Here is an 18,056-nt window from a genome sequence, read left to right as displayed (position 1 = left end):
TGGTAGTCATATAATGTCTGCTCTCAGACTGCAATAGAACTAAACTAGAAATCAGTAACAGACAGGTCACTGGAAAATCCTCAAATACTTGGAGATTAAACAATATACTTCTAAACAACACACAGGTCAAAGAAGAAATCTCAAGAGAGATTTAAAAATATTTTGAACTAAATGAAAAAACAACTTATCAAAATTTGTAGGATGCCACAAAAGCAGTGCTTAAAGGGAAATTTATAGTATCGAATGCATATATTAGAAAAGAACAAAGATCTAAAATCAATAATCTAAGAGTCTTCCTTAAAAAGTAAAAAAGAGCAAATTAAATCCAAAGTAAGCAGAAGAAACACAGTTGACCCTTGAAAAGCATGGGTTCAAGCTGTGGGGGTCCACTTACACACAGATTTTTCTCAATAACTATACAGTCGGTATAGTCGGTCCTCCATATCCCCAGGTTTGGCATCCATCCCTGAATTCAACCAACCTCGGATCGAAGACCTTATTTTTGATATGTGGTTGGGAACCGACTTGAGTTATATGCAGATTTTCAACTATGCAGGGGGTTGACGTCCCTAGCCCCCATGTTGTTCAAGGGTCAATTTTATTAGCAATGTGAATTCAACAGCACAGTGAAAGTATCATACACACGAACAAGTGGGATTTATATCTGGACTGCAAGGATAGTTCAATATGGAAAAATCAATCAATGTAATATATCACAATAACAAAATGAAGGACAAAAACCACATAGTCATCTCAATTGGTGCAGAAAAAAGCTTTTGACAAAATTCAACACACTTTCATGATCAAAACACTCAACAAACTACAACTAGAAGGAAACTACCCCAATATAATAAAAGCCATAATTGAAAAGCCCATAGCAAACATCACAGTAAGTGGGGAAAGACTGAAACCTTTTCGTCTGAGATCAGGAATGAGACAAGGATGCCCATTCTCACCACTTCTATTCAACACAGTATTGGAAGTCCTAGCCGGAGCAATTAGACAAAAAAAAAAAAAAAGGAAAAGAAGTAAAATTCTCTCTGTTCACAGATGACATGATTATATTTACAAAACTCTAAAGATTCCACATAGAAAAACTGTTAGAACCAAACAAACTCAGTAAAGTGGCAGAACACAAAATTAGCATTCAAAGCTCAGTTGCATTTCTGTACACTAACCATGACCATTGCAAAAAGGAAACTGAGAAAACAATCCCATTTACTATAGTATCAGAAAGAATATAATATTTAGGAATAAATTTAACCTAAGAGGTGAAAGACTTGTACACTAAAAACTACCAAACGTTTGTAAAAGAAATCAAAGAAGGTAACAAATAAATGGAAAGATATCCTGTGCTTCCATGGACTGGAAGACTTAATACTGTAAAAAACAATCAAATGATTAAGATGATCTACAGATTCAGTATAATCCCCATCAAAACTACAATGATAGTTATTTAAGAAATAGAAAAAACAGCCCTAAAATTCATATAGAATCTCAAGGGACCATAAATACACAAAAAAAATCTTGAAAATGAGGAACAAAGTTGGAGGCCTCACACTTCCTGATTTCAAAACATTACAACAGTAATTAAACAACAGTAATTAAGATGGTGTGTTACTGACATAAAGATAGATATAGAGACCAATGGAATAGAATAGAGAACCCAAAAATAAACACTTGCAGATCTGGTCAAATGATTTTCAACAAGGGTGCCAAGACTACACAATGGGGAAAGGAGAGTCTCTTCCACAAATGGTGTTGGGAAAACTGGATATCTACATGCAGAAGAATGAAGTAGAATCCCTCCTTACCTTCTACCATGTACAAAAATTAACTCAAAATGGATTAAAGACCTAAATGTAAGACCTAAAACTATTAAAGCCCTAGAAGAAAACATAGGGGAAAAGCTCCAGGACATCGGATTCGGTATTGATTTCTTAGATATGACAGCAAAACCACAAGCAACAAATTGAAAAAACAGACAAATGAGATTACATCAAACTTAACTTCTGCAAGTCAAAGGCAATGATCAACAGAGTGAAAAGGCAACCTGCAGAATGTGAGAAAATATTTGCAAATCGTATAGAGAGAATGCCAAAAAAGCATATACACATTTTAAGAAAGGAAAAACCTATTAAAATTGTAATCCTCAATATACACTAACAAAAGATGAATACAAGTCACATTTGACCTCTGTAATTATAAGAGGTGCTCAAAGTGGTTACCATCAGTGTCCAGACACTTCTGATTACAGAAAACTACTGCTTGAGCAACATTGACCATCTCTTAAAATGTGTATGTATTTTTTTGGTACCCCTGGAATCTGATAAGCGGTTAATATGCAGACTACATAAGGAAATTCCACAATTCAACAACAAAAGACAAATAACTCCACTAAAAAACAGGCAAAGGGGAGTGGCCAGATGGCTCAGTTGGTTAGAGTACGAGCTCTGAACAACAGGGTTGCTGATTCGATTCCCACATGGGCCAGTGAGCTGCACCCTCCACAACTAGATTGAAGACAACGAGCTGCTGCTGAGCTTCCGGAGGGGCGGCCGGATGGCTCAGTTGGTTAGAGCGCGAGCTCTCAACAAGGTTCCAGTTCCCACATGGGATGGTGGGCTGCGCCCCCTACAACTAAAGACTGAAAATGATGATTGGACTTGGAGCTGAGCTGCGCCCTCCACAACTACCATTGTTTTCCTGAAAATAAGACCTAGCTGGAGACCTAGCCGGTCCATCAGCTCTAATGCATCTTTTGGAGCCAAACTTAATATAAGACCTGGTCTTATATAAGACCCGGTATATTATATATTACATTATATTATATTATTATATGATATTATATATTATTATGATATTATATGATATTATGTGATATTATATTATACCAGGTCTTATATTATGTTAAAAAAAAGACCAGGTCTTGTATTAATTTTGGCTCCAAAATACTCATTAGAGCTGATGGTCTGGCTAAGTCTTATTTTCGGGGAAACACGGTAGATTGAAGGACAACGACTTGTAGCTGATGGGCCCTGGAGAAACACACTGTTCCCCAATATTCCCCAATAAAAAACATTTTTAAAAAACGGGCAAGGGACTTGAACAGACATTTCTCCCAAGAAGGTAGACAAATGGCCAATAAATACATGAAAAAATGCTGAACTTCACTAATGATTAGGGAAATGTAAATCAAACACATAATATCACCTCACACTCATAAGGACAGCCACTATCAAAAACAACAGAAAATAACAACTGTTGGTGAGGATGAGAAGTTGGAACACTTGTACACCGTTGGGGGAAATGAAAAATGGTGCAGCCACTGTGGAACACAGTATCGAGGGTCCTCAAAAAATTAAAACTAGAACTACCACATGATCCACCTCTGGGTACATATGCAAATGAATTGAAATCAGGATCTCAAAGAGATATCTGCACCCCCATGTTCACTGGAGCATTATTCACAGTAGCCAAAAGGTGGAAGCAACCCAAGTGTCCATCGACAGTGAGTGGATAAAGAAAATGTGGTACAATGGTCCCTCAGTATCCTCAGAGGATTGGTTCCAGGACCCCCAGGGATATTGAAGTCCATGGACGCTCAAGTCCCGTATACAAAATGGTATGGTATTTGTATATAACATGCACATCCTCCCAAATACTTTAAATCAACTCTAGATTACTTATTATACTCAATACTTTGTAAATGTTATGTAAATAGTTATTATACTGTGTTGTTCAGGGAATAATGACAAGAAGAAAAATAATCTGTCCATGTTTAGTACAGATGTGACCAGTGTGGATCTAACTACATAGCACACGTTGGCAACGTTAACATCTTTTTTCAAATATTTCAATTCATGGTTGGTTGAATTCACAGATGTGGAACAGGATATGGAGGGCTGACTGTATGTACACACAATGGAATATTATGCAGCCTTTAAAACCAAGAAAGGAAATCCTGTTACATACTACAACATGGAAGAGCTTCAAGGTCATTAAGCTAAGTGAAAAAAGCCAGTCAGAAAAGGTCAAATACTGTATGATTCCATTATTATGAAGTATCCATAGTAGTCTAAATCACAGAAACAACATCAGAAAGGTGGTTACCAAGGGCTGGGGGAGAACTAGTATTTAGAGGGTATAGAGTTTCACTATTGCAAGATGAAAAAGTTTTGGAGCTCTGTTGCATAACAATATGAATATACTTAACTGTACATTAAAACGTAGTTAAGATGGTATATTTAAGATGGTACTTTTTTACCACAATTAAAAAAAAACAATACCCACACAACATGACCAACCAAAGAGGAATCTATTAGAAAAGGGAGTGAGTTCTTGAAAAGTAGTCAAAATGAACAGTTATGGAAAAGATTTTCATTTTAAGGAATGAAGAGAATGATACAAGTTTGGACATTATCTTTAGATGTAAGATTATTAAATAAGTCACTATTTTTTTCTTTTTTTTTAGATCTTAACTCACTGGCATTATTTATTTATTTTTTAGACTTTTTTAAAATTAGTTTCAGGTGCAAAAAACAATGAATAAATCATTATTAAGTCATTAAATAAGGTCACTGAATAAAAAAGAAATACACTTCCACTGAAAGGAAATATGAAAGCCAAGGCAGGGAAAGTGGTAGGTGGAGGTGAGGGTGTTAATATCTGAGCTTCTGAGACCAAAATGTGGAGTTCAAACCACCCTGAGGCCACTTCTTAGGTGAGTGATCTCGTGCAAGTCACTAATGCTCTGTGGTCCTCAGTCTCCTCATCTATAAAACAGGAATAACCTGCCTATAGCACTATTGGGAGGAACCTGTACTTAGAAGAGTATCTAATACCTAGTAAGTGCTCCTTAAATAATAGTTCTTCTCCCTCTGCAGGGGTGACACTAACGAGACTTGAATTTTCTCCACAGGCTCAGGGCCTCAGAGGTGAGGAAAGTGTCTCTTAGATGTTACCTTTAAGAGGTGGCCCCTCACAATAGAGTGCACTTGTACATAGAACGCCAACTTCTAAGCCTTGGTTCTCTGTCACTCACCCAGGCCCCGGCGTCTTCTCACTGGTTCCACCATCCAGGGTGCTCTCCCTTTCTCCAATAAGGTGATCACATTTGGCCTCCGATAGGAAAGTCCTGCACATGGAAAAAACAACAGAACTGAGCATGCGGGTGCCACAAACATCAGAGCCAAGCCCTGTGTCAACAGGAATGGAGGTTTCTTAGCACGTAGGGCGTGGAGGGTGTGAAGGGCAGCTGGAGAACGGGGAGGATGAAAATTCAGTGACAGCGAACAATTTTTCATTTCTGACTCGGCAGAGCCAACTGCTGTTCTGAAATGTTGGACCAGAAACTCCTGAAGCTGACTATTAAGCTACTGCTTTTCAGACCTTCCCCCTCCCCCGACCTGTTTTGGGGGCAGAGGCTCCGCAAACCCACTATTCTCTTTCACCAGCTGCTCCCTCAGTGTCCACCAATAGGGGTTCTGGCGGTTTCAATGTCTGCTTTTCTTTTTCTCCCTCCACTCCCAGACTTGCCTCATCTTGCCCCCTCAGAAATATAAACACCAGGCAGTGCACCCCTCTCCTTCAGAAGTCTGTGTCCCTTCTCCTATGTCCTAAAACCTCCAGCTCTCCCTTAGGCCTAGGGGATGGCTACATCCTGCAGTTACTGTGGCTGCTTGTCAGTGTCCTCTATTCGCCCATTAATAGTACCTGTTAAGTAAATTCCTCATATTAAACTCTCTCTCTTAAACAACCAGGGTGTTCTGAAAAGGACATATGAATGTATGCATATATAGTTACTAGTTACTGCGTGGCCAGCAATCCCACTCTTCGGTACATACTCAAGAGAAATGGAAATGTGCATCTGTATAAAAACCTGTACAAGAATGTACACAGCAGCATATTCATAATAGCTGCGCAGTGGAAAAGCCCAAGTGCCCGTCAGCTGACAGATGGATAGACAAGCTGTGGCCCATCCACACACGGGAATGGTATCTGGCCATAAAAAAGAGGCACTGGCACACACTACAGTGTGGGTGGCCCTAGAAAACGTGATGCTCAGTGAGAGAAGCCACGCAGGACCACACATTTATGATGCCACGTCTACGAAAGGCCAAGAACAGACAAATTCACAGGGATAGAAAGCGGACTGTTTGACAATTCTGGGGGGATTAGTGGGGAAATGAAGAGTGACTACTGACAGGGATGGATTCCTTCTGGGGTGATGAAAATGTTCTAAAATTGACTATGGTGATGCGTGCACAACACTACCAATAGAAGCCACTGAATTGTATACTTTATATGGTAAACTGTATAGTATGTGAATTACAGCTTAGTAAAGCTGTTAGAAACAAAACCCACCAAAACTGGAGTGGCTTCTGCTTTCCTGACCAGACTGATGGGCTTTCCTGACCAGACTCAAAGGGCTGCTGAGGGTTACGGCGGCCTTACCAAGAGACAGCAGATTCTGGTAGTTGTCTAACATGACATCTTTGTACAAATCCTTCTGAGTGGGGCTCAGCCATTCCCACTCCTCCTGGGAGAAGTAGATGGCCAAATCCCCAAACGTCACTGGCACCTGAAATGGAAAACCACACGTCTTCTCACCATGGGCTTGTGCTTCTGCATGCCTGGGGAGACAGTGGACTTGTCCCACACCTGGGGGCTATGTGGCACCGGGTATATAAACCTAAGTAAGACAGTCCGACCTGATACAGCCATTGTTAAAGGTGGTGTTGCATGAAAAAGCGTATCAACCTGGATGTACTGGGCATTGAGAGTCCAGGCCTCTTCCTATCACCAACATGTACTGACCCTTTTAGCACCCATGTTAGCCAGTGACCGGGGCACTACTGAGGTCACAGCAATGATGCAGACGAGGAAAGAGGCCCAGAGGCTGAGGTGACTTACTGACGTTCTGCCAGCTAGTAAATGCAGGTGCTAGGCTTCAAGCTGGGCAGTCTGGTTCTGGCTCGTGCTCCTAACCACTTGCTCTCTAAAAAGCATGTGAACATGTCACACGCAGCAACTGGTTCTTCATAGATGTGATCAGCTGACCTTAAAATAAAACAGGGAGGTCATCCTGGCTTGTGTAGTGGGCCCGATGGAATCACAGGAGCCCGTAAGAGCAAACTTTTCTCCAGCTGGTGACAAAAGAGGGAAAGGGAAGTCAAGGAGATCTGAGGCACAAGCTGGGCATGCGCTGCTGTTGCTGGTCTGAAGGTGGGAAGAAGGGGCCACACGGAAAGCGGGAGGAGGAACTGAGCTCTGCCGGTCATCAGTGAGTTCAGAAGAGGACCTGAGCCTCAGGTGAGACCAGTGCCAGCGACACCGAGACGTCAGCCTGCGAGACCCAAAGCAGATGTCGCAGCTAAGCCGTGCTGCGCCTGAGCTCCAGCCCACGAACTGGGCGATGATAAATGTGTGTTTTGAGCTGCCAACTTGTGGAAATGTTACGGCAGCGACAGGGAACGGGTACACACAGCTCAGAGGGCGAAGTTGTTTGTTATGAGAAGCGGCCTTCGAGATGCTTACTGTAGAAAATCACTAACGTGGTGAAGCCTGCTCATCACAAGGGGCTGCCGTTTCCACCTCATCGGCTGGGCTCCAACAAACCCAACCTGAATACAGGGTAATGGGCAGACTCCTAAAGTCCGAGCTGTCCTCCTTGTAAATACGAGTGGTACAAGTAGAAACAAAGCGACATTAAGGGTTAGCTCTGAGCACAGCAGTGACTCGCCCTCTGCCTCAGCAGGTCCCACCTGGGCACACATCTCCTTCTCGAGAAACCATCTTCCCTGTGGGGAGGGCATCTCTCCCAGCACCAGCAGAGAACCTCGAGATGCTGGACCAACCGATGAGTGGTCATGTGCACACTGAGGAAAGGGGGGGGGGGGCACTAGGCAGCTACTTGGGTCGCTGTGGCCCTTCTCTCGCTCCCAACCTCTGGTGATGGGAGAAAACTGAGGGCCACGTCTTGGCTGGGTCTCCGTCGGGCAGGAAGTGTCCATGCAGGGAAAGCAAATGATCTGCGTCTTACAAGATGGAACTTTCCCAAAGAGGAATCACTCCTTACCTTGGGTTTGGACTTCCCTTGTGCAGGAGGCATCTTTTCTTCCCTGATGAGAGTCTGCATCTGGGGAGGGGCAGCATGCTGGGGAGGTGAGGCTGCAGGAGAGAGAAGTCAGGAGGCTGACCAGGTCTTCTGGGTGGTCCCAGAGCCTCAGGGATAAGAAATACATAGCTCCTCACCCTGGACATATCCGTGCATGCGCACACACGGAGGGAGGTCACTCACAATGTCTTCTGGAGCATCCCCACCCCTTTTCAGGGTCCGGGAGGGGCCACAGCCAATGCTACTGGCTCCTAAGATCACAGAAGGCTCTGGATCAGGAGGCAAGAGAAACATGCACAGACCCCTGTTCATCCATCTGACAAGTATGTCCTGAGCACCTTCCAGGTGCTGGGCACTGTCCCAGGTGCTGAGGAGAGAGCAGTGAGAGCAGAAAAATACCGGGTCCCATGCACCCTACATTCCAGCAGGGAAGACAGAACAGTGTTAACTGAGATCACTATGAAGAACAAAAAAGGACCAGGGTGGGGGGGGGGGGTGGAGTGATGGGTCCTTGGGGTGGTCTCTCAGAGGAGGCAACATGGAGCTAAGGTCTCAATAGTGTGAGCACGAGCCTCATGGGCGCTGGTAGAAGAGCATTCTGGGCAGAGGCATAGCAGGTGCCAAGGCCCTGTGGCAGACACCTGCTCGGTGTGTGGAGGGAAGTGAGGAGGCCAGTGTGTTGCAGCGGAGTGAGTAGAGTGGGGAGTGGTAGGCCAGGAGAGGGGTGAGGTCAGGAAGGTCAGATCATGAAGGAGGTGGTGAGCAGTTTGGAACTGACCCCAGGTGTGGTAAGACATCACTGAGGGAGCAAGTAGCCGTACAGAGAAGTGACATATCTGACTTAACATTTAACAAAATTTGGGGGGTGGCTATGTGGTCAATAAACTGTGTGTGTCTGTGTTGGTGGGAGGTGGGGGACAAGAGCAGAAGAGGAGCTCATTAATAGGTATGTGGAAATCCAGCAGGAAAATGTGGTGGTGCATTAGGATGGGAGGACGGGAAGGGGTGACACCCTCAGGAGACCCGAGGCACTACACCTGTGCTGTCCAACTTGCATGCCACTAGCCATGTGTGACAAGTGCGTTCTGGAAGTAAGGCAAGTGCAACTGGGAAACTGAATGTTTTATTTTATTCAACTAGCTTATTAAAACCATAATAAATAAATAAATATTAAAATTACCTAATTAAAATTTACTATTAATCTAAAATTAAAAACTTGTCCTAATTCAGTTACTGTAAAACTCTTAAGGTATGTTTGGAACAACTTGGTGTATGAATCTGCTTTTCCAGGATACATTTTATGAAATTTCAATACATATTGAATAACTCCAATGAAAATCAGGTGTCTGGACTGAGGTGCACCACACATGTAAAACACACACCAGCTTTGGAAGACTTAAAAAAGTAAAATACCTCATTGGTAATTGTTTATATTGATTACAAGTTGAAATTGTAATATTTTGGTTATATTGAGTTTAAAAAAATTAACTTTCATGATTGATTTCTTTTTCTGTTTTTTTTTTAACTCTTTTCAGCGTGGCTACTGAAACAGTTTCAACTGCCTCACCCTGTGCTTCCTGTGACAGGACTACTCCACCCGGTACAGTGTGTGTCCTGGGGGCTACTCCACGCTGCACAGCCTGCACTGTTCTGCTGCCCAGCGCGGCCTACTCCCTGAAAGTGCTTTGTTTGTTCGTGTGTCTACATGGATACCGTCTCCCCACCATGACTTGGGCACCACGACAGCAGGCACCTTGACTCCTCCGCTCACTGCTCTCTTCCGGGGGGCCGAGAATTGGCCTGCAGAGCCCCGCAGAGTGGTGCAAAAAAATGCTTGCTGACTGCCACAGTAACCAGCCCCAGTGCTTCCCAGCCACCCGCGGCATGCTGAGACCACACCACACAACAGTTCTGCCAGCAGTCACCCCACCTCTAAACATGACTTTTAGAGAAGGGTGAGGTTTGGAAAAGGCAGAAATGGGAGTATACTTTTCCCCTATTTCGAAAACTCTGAAATCTGGAGAAAAGAACAGTACAATGAACACCTAATCACTCTTAAAATATTAACATTTTCCTTACTGTTTTTAAAAAATTGAATCATTTCAGAGTAAGTTGTAGCCATGGCAACAGTTCATCCCTCAATGCATCAGCGTGCACCTGGGGAGAAAGCTAGCATCACACCCCAGTGCCAACAGCAATGGGTGCCTCTGAAAAGCTTTGTGATTTTTCTGAGAAAGGCACAGCGGGAGGCAGTCTGGGAAACGGTTTCCCTCTACAGGTGTTTGCGTTCTTTTCTCTCTTGCGAGTGGGGGTAAGGGAAGATAAATGAAACCAAGACCATAATTAAGGTCAGAGTTAGATAATGGATATGTTCTGATTCAAAATGTCAACCATAACATGGCCTCGTACTGTTTATTTAAAGGAACCCAGACAAAGAACGTTTGATTTATTATGTTTCTCTCTGTACAAAGAGAAAAGCAGTAGTAACAGTTATAAGTAATACTAAGATTAATTATTAATAAGACTGATAAACACTGAGTGCTTATATGTGCCAGGCATCACTCCACAGAGATCACCATTTAATTCTCACTCTGAGCCTGAGGCAGGTACTCTTAACCCCATTTCCAGAGGAGGAGAGTGAAGCACAGAAGTGAAATCACTTGCCCCAGGTCGCAGGGCAGGGAAGTGGCAGAGCAGGATCGAGCTTGGGTATGGGCTCCTCACTCCTGGCTAACCCTCTGGGTTGCAGGAAAGAGCTGGGCAACCTACTGTTGTGTCAAACACATCACTCTTGAGTTGGACCACCTGGGTGTGACCACTGTTTTCGTTAGCCATGGGCCCATGAACAAGTTACTTAACCTCTCTGTGCCAGTTTCCTCCTGTTAAACGAGGACAGTACAGAACCACTTCTGGAGTTGTGAGGATTAGATGAGAGTCCACGTGATGTTTGGCCATATTTTGCCTCCCACGTGTTGTTAATGTGTGTAGGACTCTTGCTAACGCTGGCCTCCTTGCCAGGCTTTGACCTTGCTCCACAGCCGTCCCACAACCCGGTCAGCAGTGCTCTTCCCGCCTCACTTCCGCACGTCCTTCCATCTTTGCTCCAACTACACTTTCTCTGTCAGGCTTACCCCAACCATCCTATTTAACACCACCACGTGCCTCCGACCCACCCATCCACCATTCCCATCTCCCTCACCCAGTTCTGACTTCTCCTTTCTCCGCAGCTCTCTCTGCTGTCCAATGTGCTACATGAGTTAATAGAAAAAAATGTATTTTGGTCTCTGTCCCCGGGTCCTGGCACAGAGCTCCTGAAACCTTTGTGACTTCCTAAGGGATGAGAGCACTTGGAGCATCTTTTGTCCTATTGAGGTGACCCTGGGTGGGCTCCCGGGTGGGGTCTGGTCAGCAGAAAGACCACGCCATTAGAAGCATGGGATTTTGAGCCCCATCCCCATCCTCTGGCGAGGGGAGACGGGCTGGAAATGGAACTAATGATGGATCACGCCTACAGGAGGAGGCCTCCATAAAATCCCTCAACGACGGGGCGCATCTGGGTTGGTGGACACATCCATCCAAGAGGGTGACACACCCAGCTCCAAAGCTCAAAAGCTGCTGGGACCCCTCCAGACCTTTCTCTATGTACCCCTTCATCCTGTGTCCTTTGCCATATTCTTTAATAAACTGGGAAACGTGTTTCCCTGAGTTCTGTGAGCCGCTCTAGCAAATTAATCCAATGTGAGGAGGGGGTGGCAGGGACCTCAGATTTATAGCCAAGTCAGACAGAAGTGGTGGGTAACCTGGCACCTACTACTTGCAATTGGCGTCTGAAGTAGTCTTGTGGCATTGAGCCCTTAACCTGTGGCATCTGACACTGTCTCCAGATAGGCAGTGTCAGGATTGAGTTAAATTGTAGGACACCCAGGTGGTGTCACAGAAATGCTTGGTGGGGAAAAGCCCCACACACATCTGGTGTCAGAAATGTTGTGAGTGGTGACAGTTGAGAGGAAAGGAAAAGCACGGGAGAGACTGAGTTTTCCCCCAAAATACTATGTATTTTGTCTCCTTGTTCTGTCTGGTACTTACAGTCTGTCTCCACCGACTCGAGGGCAAGCCCGCTGAGAATAGGCCCTTTGTGTATCCCCAGTGCCCTGGACCAATGCCTGGCAAAGGGCTTGCTAACATCTGTGACCTGAGTGACTAAGCGAAGTTTCCTTACCATCACTTCTTCAATGAGCTGTCCCAGCCCCTTGGCTGGGGTAGGGGTCCCCTTGCACTGCACTGGGTGCCACTTCATCACGTGGGCAACTAATTCTGTTGTGACTTCACTTCCTGTCCTGCACCAGACACTGTGAGTTGACCAACGTTCCTGTGTGTACCGTGGGACTTGGGGCAAGTTACTGAACCTTAATGGGCCTTTACCTTGATCCTTTCCGCTGTAAAGGGAGGATGAGGGCTGCTGCTGTGAGCAGATAAGACAGTATCACGGTGAGTGCTCAGTAAAGGGGAGCTGTATTTCCCGCTGTTGTCACCAGTGTGGGGTGGGGCCAGTGCTGTGGACTGTGAGTCTGGCAGAAGCCAAGTGACCGTCCTTCTGTCTGTGTGCTCTGTGGAAGCGTTCTGGTGTGTGTGTTGAACATGGTTGCCCCACCCCCACCCTGAGGGTGACACCACCACCTCCTGGGTTAAAAACAAGTCTGAGGATGAGAGCTGAGCTGGGTACTTTATATGCATTATATGATCTCCTTTCATCTTTCGAGCAAACCAACCACATGGAGTTTGCATTTTCCATTTTGAGGGTGAGAGAGGGGAGATGACCAGCGAGCTGTCACAGAGCCTTATGTAATGGAACAAGGGTCTGAGCCCCAGTTGGTCCACATGCAACACCACCTGCCCTCCTGGTGTGGGACAGGAGTCTGCATGGGAAATCCACCCTGTCCTCTCTGGCAGGGTTTCAGAGTGTCAGCGTGGCACCACTTATGACACATTTACCTGTGACAGCAGAGTGGCCACAGGACCTGGGGGCGTTTTCAGCACACTACGTTGAGGGTTTGTAGCTTAGTGACAAACCCAGTGGCCTGGCCTGCAATTCTATGATCGCCGAGCAAGGCTTCCACCATGCTGAAAGTGGAAACAAGGGGCCACCCCAGAACCCCAGACCCAGAATTCTCTCTGGATTAGACCCCAGGACAGGGGTGTGTTGCGTGATTTGAAGCGTCCGCCAATTTCCATGGTGCAAAATACTCCCATCAGGGCCCAACATAATTACAGCCCCAAACTGAAGTCACTGAGCATGGAGCTGGGGACAGGCGTGCGTAACAGGCTTCTGTGAGCCAGTGCCAGCCAGCCCCAGCATTCCACTGTCGCCGGCCCTCTGAGAATAGCACTCTGTCCCTTGCCTGGGAGTTCTCACACTTTCGACTAATATCCCCCAACAGTAGAGGAGGCTTAATGCCTAGTCCTGTGTGCTGGGACACACCGCAAAGCAGCTGCCTTATAACAGAAAACTCTTTTGCTGGTTGTTTATTTCATTCTGAAACATCCATACGATGACTTTAGCATCCTATGTCATAATAAATCAGATCTGTGTTAACATAACAATCATGTTTTAAATTACTTACCACATAAGTACACTGCTTGGCTTTTCCATTCCATTTCCTCACGTCAACCGGATTGCTCCCGGAAGTGGCACTGTGTCCATCCTGTGGCTTCTCATAGCTGTTTGCGCTCAGCCATGCACCCAAATTGGAGAGGCACAATTCTTGTCCAAAAGACAATTTTCTCTGAGGAACTCAGCTCTGCTGGGAGGAAAGAACAGCATTTGGTATTAGGGAATTCTGGGTCCAAAGCCTGCCCGTCAATTACTGGCTGTGGGAGAGCTACACATGGCCTCAGTTTCCTATCTCTTGGCTGTTAGGAAGTCTACATGAGCCACGTGGTAATTTCTCACCTTCCTTTCCCTCTTTAAGTCAGTATATACCAAGCACCCAAAAGACCAAGGAAGGCTGAGGCCACCAGAAGGGCTGAGGCTCAAGTCCTCACAAGGTACTGGCTGGACGGAGACTGGCACCGCCTCAGTGGAGGGCAACTGGGCAATACCGTTAAGACTGAAAGGCACATTCCCCCTTCACCCAGTCACCTCATTTCTCGTATTTACCTTTGGATGCTCTCACGTGTGTGTAAAATGACAGACTGTGGCAGGGTTTGTAGGAAGAGGCAGGATGGACCCGTGGTGAAGGGCAGGTGCCTGGAGCCAGGCTGTCTGGGTCCAACTTCTCACTCTGCCAGCTCCTCTATGTGACCTCACACTCTCTGTGTCCTCTGGGCCTCAGCTTTCTCATCTGTAAAATGGGGCAAATAACAATGACTCCATAGGGCTGTCGTGAGAATTCAATGAGTGAAAACATGTAGCGCACTTAGAGCAATGCCGGTGCTAAACAAACATCCGGTATCAAGAGACTGGAAACAACCCAACTACCTATCAGGAGGAAAATGGCGAAGTGAACATTATGTGCACATAGGGGACACTGTGTAGCCCTTAAAAAGAACGAGGTAGCATTAAGTCAGAAGTTTTTCCTTAGGGGCAATTTTGCCCCCAGGGGACATTTTTGATTGTCACAACTGGGGCAGAGGAGGCCATGGCATCAGTGGGTGGAGGCCAGGGACACTGTTCAACATCCTACACCACACAGGCCAGTCCCCACAACAGAGTGATCTGGCCCAAATGTCAACTGTGCCGAAGTTGAGAAACCTGCTCTGTGAACTGTATGAAGTGATCCCCAAAAGACAGCGGGGTAATGATAGGGGAGGGGTAGAGAAAAACGCTTAGCAAAAACCAAACACAGGACACAAATACACGAGTTTGAAAAGTTCCGGAAGGGCAATCAAGAAGCTGGTGGCAGCAAGAGTCTCTGAAGAAGGAAACTGGGTCCCTTGGCATAGGAAAAGAAACCCCAAACTCTCTTTTCCCTATGTACACTTTGGCATTTTGTATCACACATATACGAGTATGATCACCTCCACACACCACCACCACAAATGAAATGCAGAGGCTACACCCACGACCTCAGGGCAGGGCTGCACACCTGGCCTGTCTCCCAAGTCCCAGACCACAGGGTGGGAAAGGGCTCTGAAAGGCACAAAGCTAAATTCTTGGTCCTAAGCTAAGGACCTAGCTGGAAACAACCTTCAAAGAGTTACTGGATGGTGGCCATGCCTCCCCTCAGGGGCAGGCAACTAGGGTCCCCCTCAGCCCGGCACCCCTCTGATCCCGGAGGGCTGTGCCCAGCAACGCACTGCAGGCAGGTCCTGACAAACCTGAAAGCCAGCCGTTTAATGCACGGGCAGTCTCCCTGTTTCCTTTCAGCCAGAGCTTACTTTTGCTACGCGACCTGTCAAATATTTGAAGATCATCCCTTACCCAGAGCCTGCCAACCTCAGATGCTAAGGATATACGAAGATCGTTCTCTAAACACCAGAGTCCAGCTGGAACAGGAAACATGGGCACTGCACATAAATATGGGCCCTGCCATTTCTCTGCTTTGCACTGGAACAGACTTCACTTGTAGGACGGGGCTCGGAATGTCCCTGTCGCAGGGAAGCGCGGCTGTCAGGACTGCCTTTGCTAAGATATTGAAAGCACTGGTCACTCATCTCCTCCCTGCTCCACGAAATTAATTTCTTTTACTCCTAGAAGCACCAGAGGAGCCCGCAAGCTGTCAGAGCTGTAGCTCTCAGAGTTTGTACATCAGAATCTCTTGGGAGCTTTTTAATAAATACTGATGGCTATGCCCCATGACAGACCAATTAAATCAGAATTTCTGGGGACTGAATCTGGGCCTTTTATTAAAATAAAGTTTTCTAAGGTGACGCTAATGCAAAACCATGTTTTAGAATCACTGTCCCAGTCTCTGAGCCTCAAAGGCAGGGACAGAGGTCTGACTTTTCCCTGTTGAAGCCTGGGCCTCAATGTTAAAGGACAAAGTCTTTGATAAGCTCAAGAGATTCCATCGAGTCACTGGTGGTGACCATCCCTGGCTTTGGAGTTGACTGAGATGCCCATGGGAAGCCTGGATATTGACTCTGAAAACAGTGCCTGCTGTCACCCCGTAATCCCTTCATCCCGCTTTTCAAAATACTTAATTGACACCTGTTATAAATGTAATTGTGGTCTCCCTACTAATTGCAAGGTCCAGGTGAGTAGGACCCTCATCTGTCTGGTCAGTTGACTAGCACAGTACCAGACCCATGGCAGGCATTCGACTGCTGAATGAATGTCTCTTAGAGCCCACCTGGGCTGCAGGCCAAACACCCTTTCTTCTCATCTCGGGAACACTATCCCTTTATCACCAGTCCTCCAGCCCCCCTCATTCTCCTTCCTAGCCTCACGTCTTGGGAGTGTCCAGTGTCCACGGTGCACCCTCATCGTGGTCCTGTACACCAGTGATTCTGGACTGGGATGATTTTGCCCTCTAGGGGACACCTGGCAGCATCTGGAAACTTTTTAGCTTTTACGATTGGGGCAAAGAATGTGCTACTGGCATCTGGTGGGCAGAGGCCAGGGGTATTGATAAGCATCCCATCATACATAGGACAGCACCCCACCCCGGGGCAAAAAATTATTTGGCCCAAAGTATCCGTAGTAAGAAGGCTGAGAATTAGTTTAGACAGAGACATCTCCACCCGCAGTGTTATGGGAAGGTACCCCTCCTCTGGCCCTGCCACTTCCCAGCTCCAGTAGTCCCCACAGGCTCCCTAGGGACAGCTCCATCTAGGAAGACCATCTGCTCTGGTCTCCTCTTCCCTACCCACTCCTGCCCTTCCAGGACCCTGATCAGAGTTCTGAATCTAAGCCCCTACAGAGATTTTCACATTATTTTATCTCTTGACCTGAAACCCTTACCCTGGAGCTCCACTTTTTGCTTTTCTTTCTGTGGATTTTATTCTCTTGGTATGAGATCTGTGCAGTTATTATGTTAATAAAGCAGTTATAATGTATATGTTGCTTACTTGTGTCAAGCACTGTTTTACTTAATGCTCACCACAGCCTAGGACTGATACTATTATTATCCCCATTTTGCAGGTGAAACTTAGGGGCAGTGGATTTAAGCGACCTCTCCCTAAATCACACAACTAGTGAGTGATGAAACCAGGATTCCCAGAGTCCATGCTCTTCCTCCTCCAAGCTCCACTGCTCACACAGCCACAGGTTCAAGAGGCCAGGGTGGGCTCTGCCCTCCCTTCAAATGCACACTAAGGCAGCAATGGACATTGGTGTGGCTGGGCTACTGGGGACACTGCTGCTTGACTGGGAGAGGTCAAATCTTCAGCTTCAAGGACGAATGCCCAGTCTCAAGTTCCAGCGTCCCCCATTGCACCCCCACCTCTGTACTGGGTAAAAAAACAAAAAAAAAACCACCACCAGCACTACAACGAACACGCAGCACCTAAACAGTGTTAGCAAGCGCCAAGCGCTATGCTGGTGTTTCACCTGTTACCTCATTAAATTTTCCCACTACCAGGCAGGCGCATAATTATCATCCTATTTTACCAAGGACAAGAGCCTTGCACAACAACACACATACTGCCTTTCCCAAGGCCCATCGCACCTGCGCAAACACTCAGAATGGTCCCCACAGGGATGCCCCCCTTCCACAGTTACAGGCAGATACACACCAGGACAGCACAATCACAACTGCAAAACCGCTGACACTCGGTCGCACCCAGTCAAAGCACACAGCCACTCCAGACGGTGAAGAAACGACCACATCAGTCGGTCACACACACAAATGCGCTGCAGTCACACAAATCCTCAGGGCCACAGTCACACACCCACTCCCAGTCCCCTAGAGATGCAGTCATTCCTTTCTCACATCAACACCACAGACCACACAGTGAAATATACGATCCTGAGACGCGCCCCCGTCACCACACGCTG

The 18,056-nt window shown here is 46.2% G+C and overlaps 1 protein-coding gene across 12 annotated transcripts in view; it reads right to left on the bottom strand.

Moving 5' to 3' along the window:
• ZNF667 (zinc finger protein 667) overlaps positions 1–18,056 on the bottom strand; it is a 30,726-nt gene that overhangs the window by 11,466 nt on the left and 1,204 nt on the right. For 5 of the 12 annotated variants that reach the window (XM_019716884.2, XM_019716885.2, XM_019716883.2 and 2 more), the window contains exons 2-7: positions 14,277–14,460; positions 13,741–13,917; positions 8,257–8,388; positions 8,081–8,172; positions 6,457–6,583; positions 5,045–5,137 (exon numbers count right to left, since the gene is read on the bottom strand). In XM_019716884.2, coding sequence (XP_019572443.2) covers positions 5,045–5,137; positions 6,457–6,583; positions 8,081–8,172; positions 8,257–8,388; positions 13,741–13,774 — 478 coding nt within the window. In that variant the 5' untranslated portion in view covers positions 13,775–13,917; positions 14,277–14,460. Of the gene's footprint in view, positions 1–5,044; positions 5,138–6,456; positions 6,584–6,915; positions 7,063–8,080; positions 8,173–8,256; positions 8,389–13,740; positions 13,921–14,276; positions 14,461–18,056 lie in introns of those variants that run through there. The other 7 variants (XM_074315376.1, XM_074315377.1, XM_074315374.1 and 4 more) reach the window with 6 other exon arrangements.

Source organism: Rhinolophus sinicus, linkage group LG11 (genome assembly GCF_036562045.2).
Source record: "Rhinolophus sinicus isolate RSC01 linkage group LG11, ASM3656204v1, whole genome shotgun sequence".
Taxonomy (NCBI): Eukaryota; Metazoa; Chordata; class Mammalia; order Chiroptera; family Rhinolophidae; genus Rhinolophus; species Rhinolophus sinicus.
This window is presented reverse-complemented; position numbering and strand designations above follow the sequence as displayed.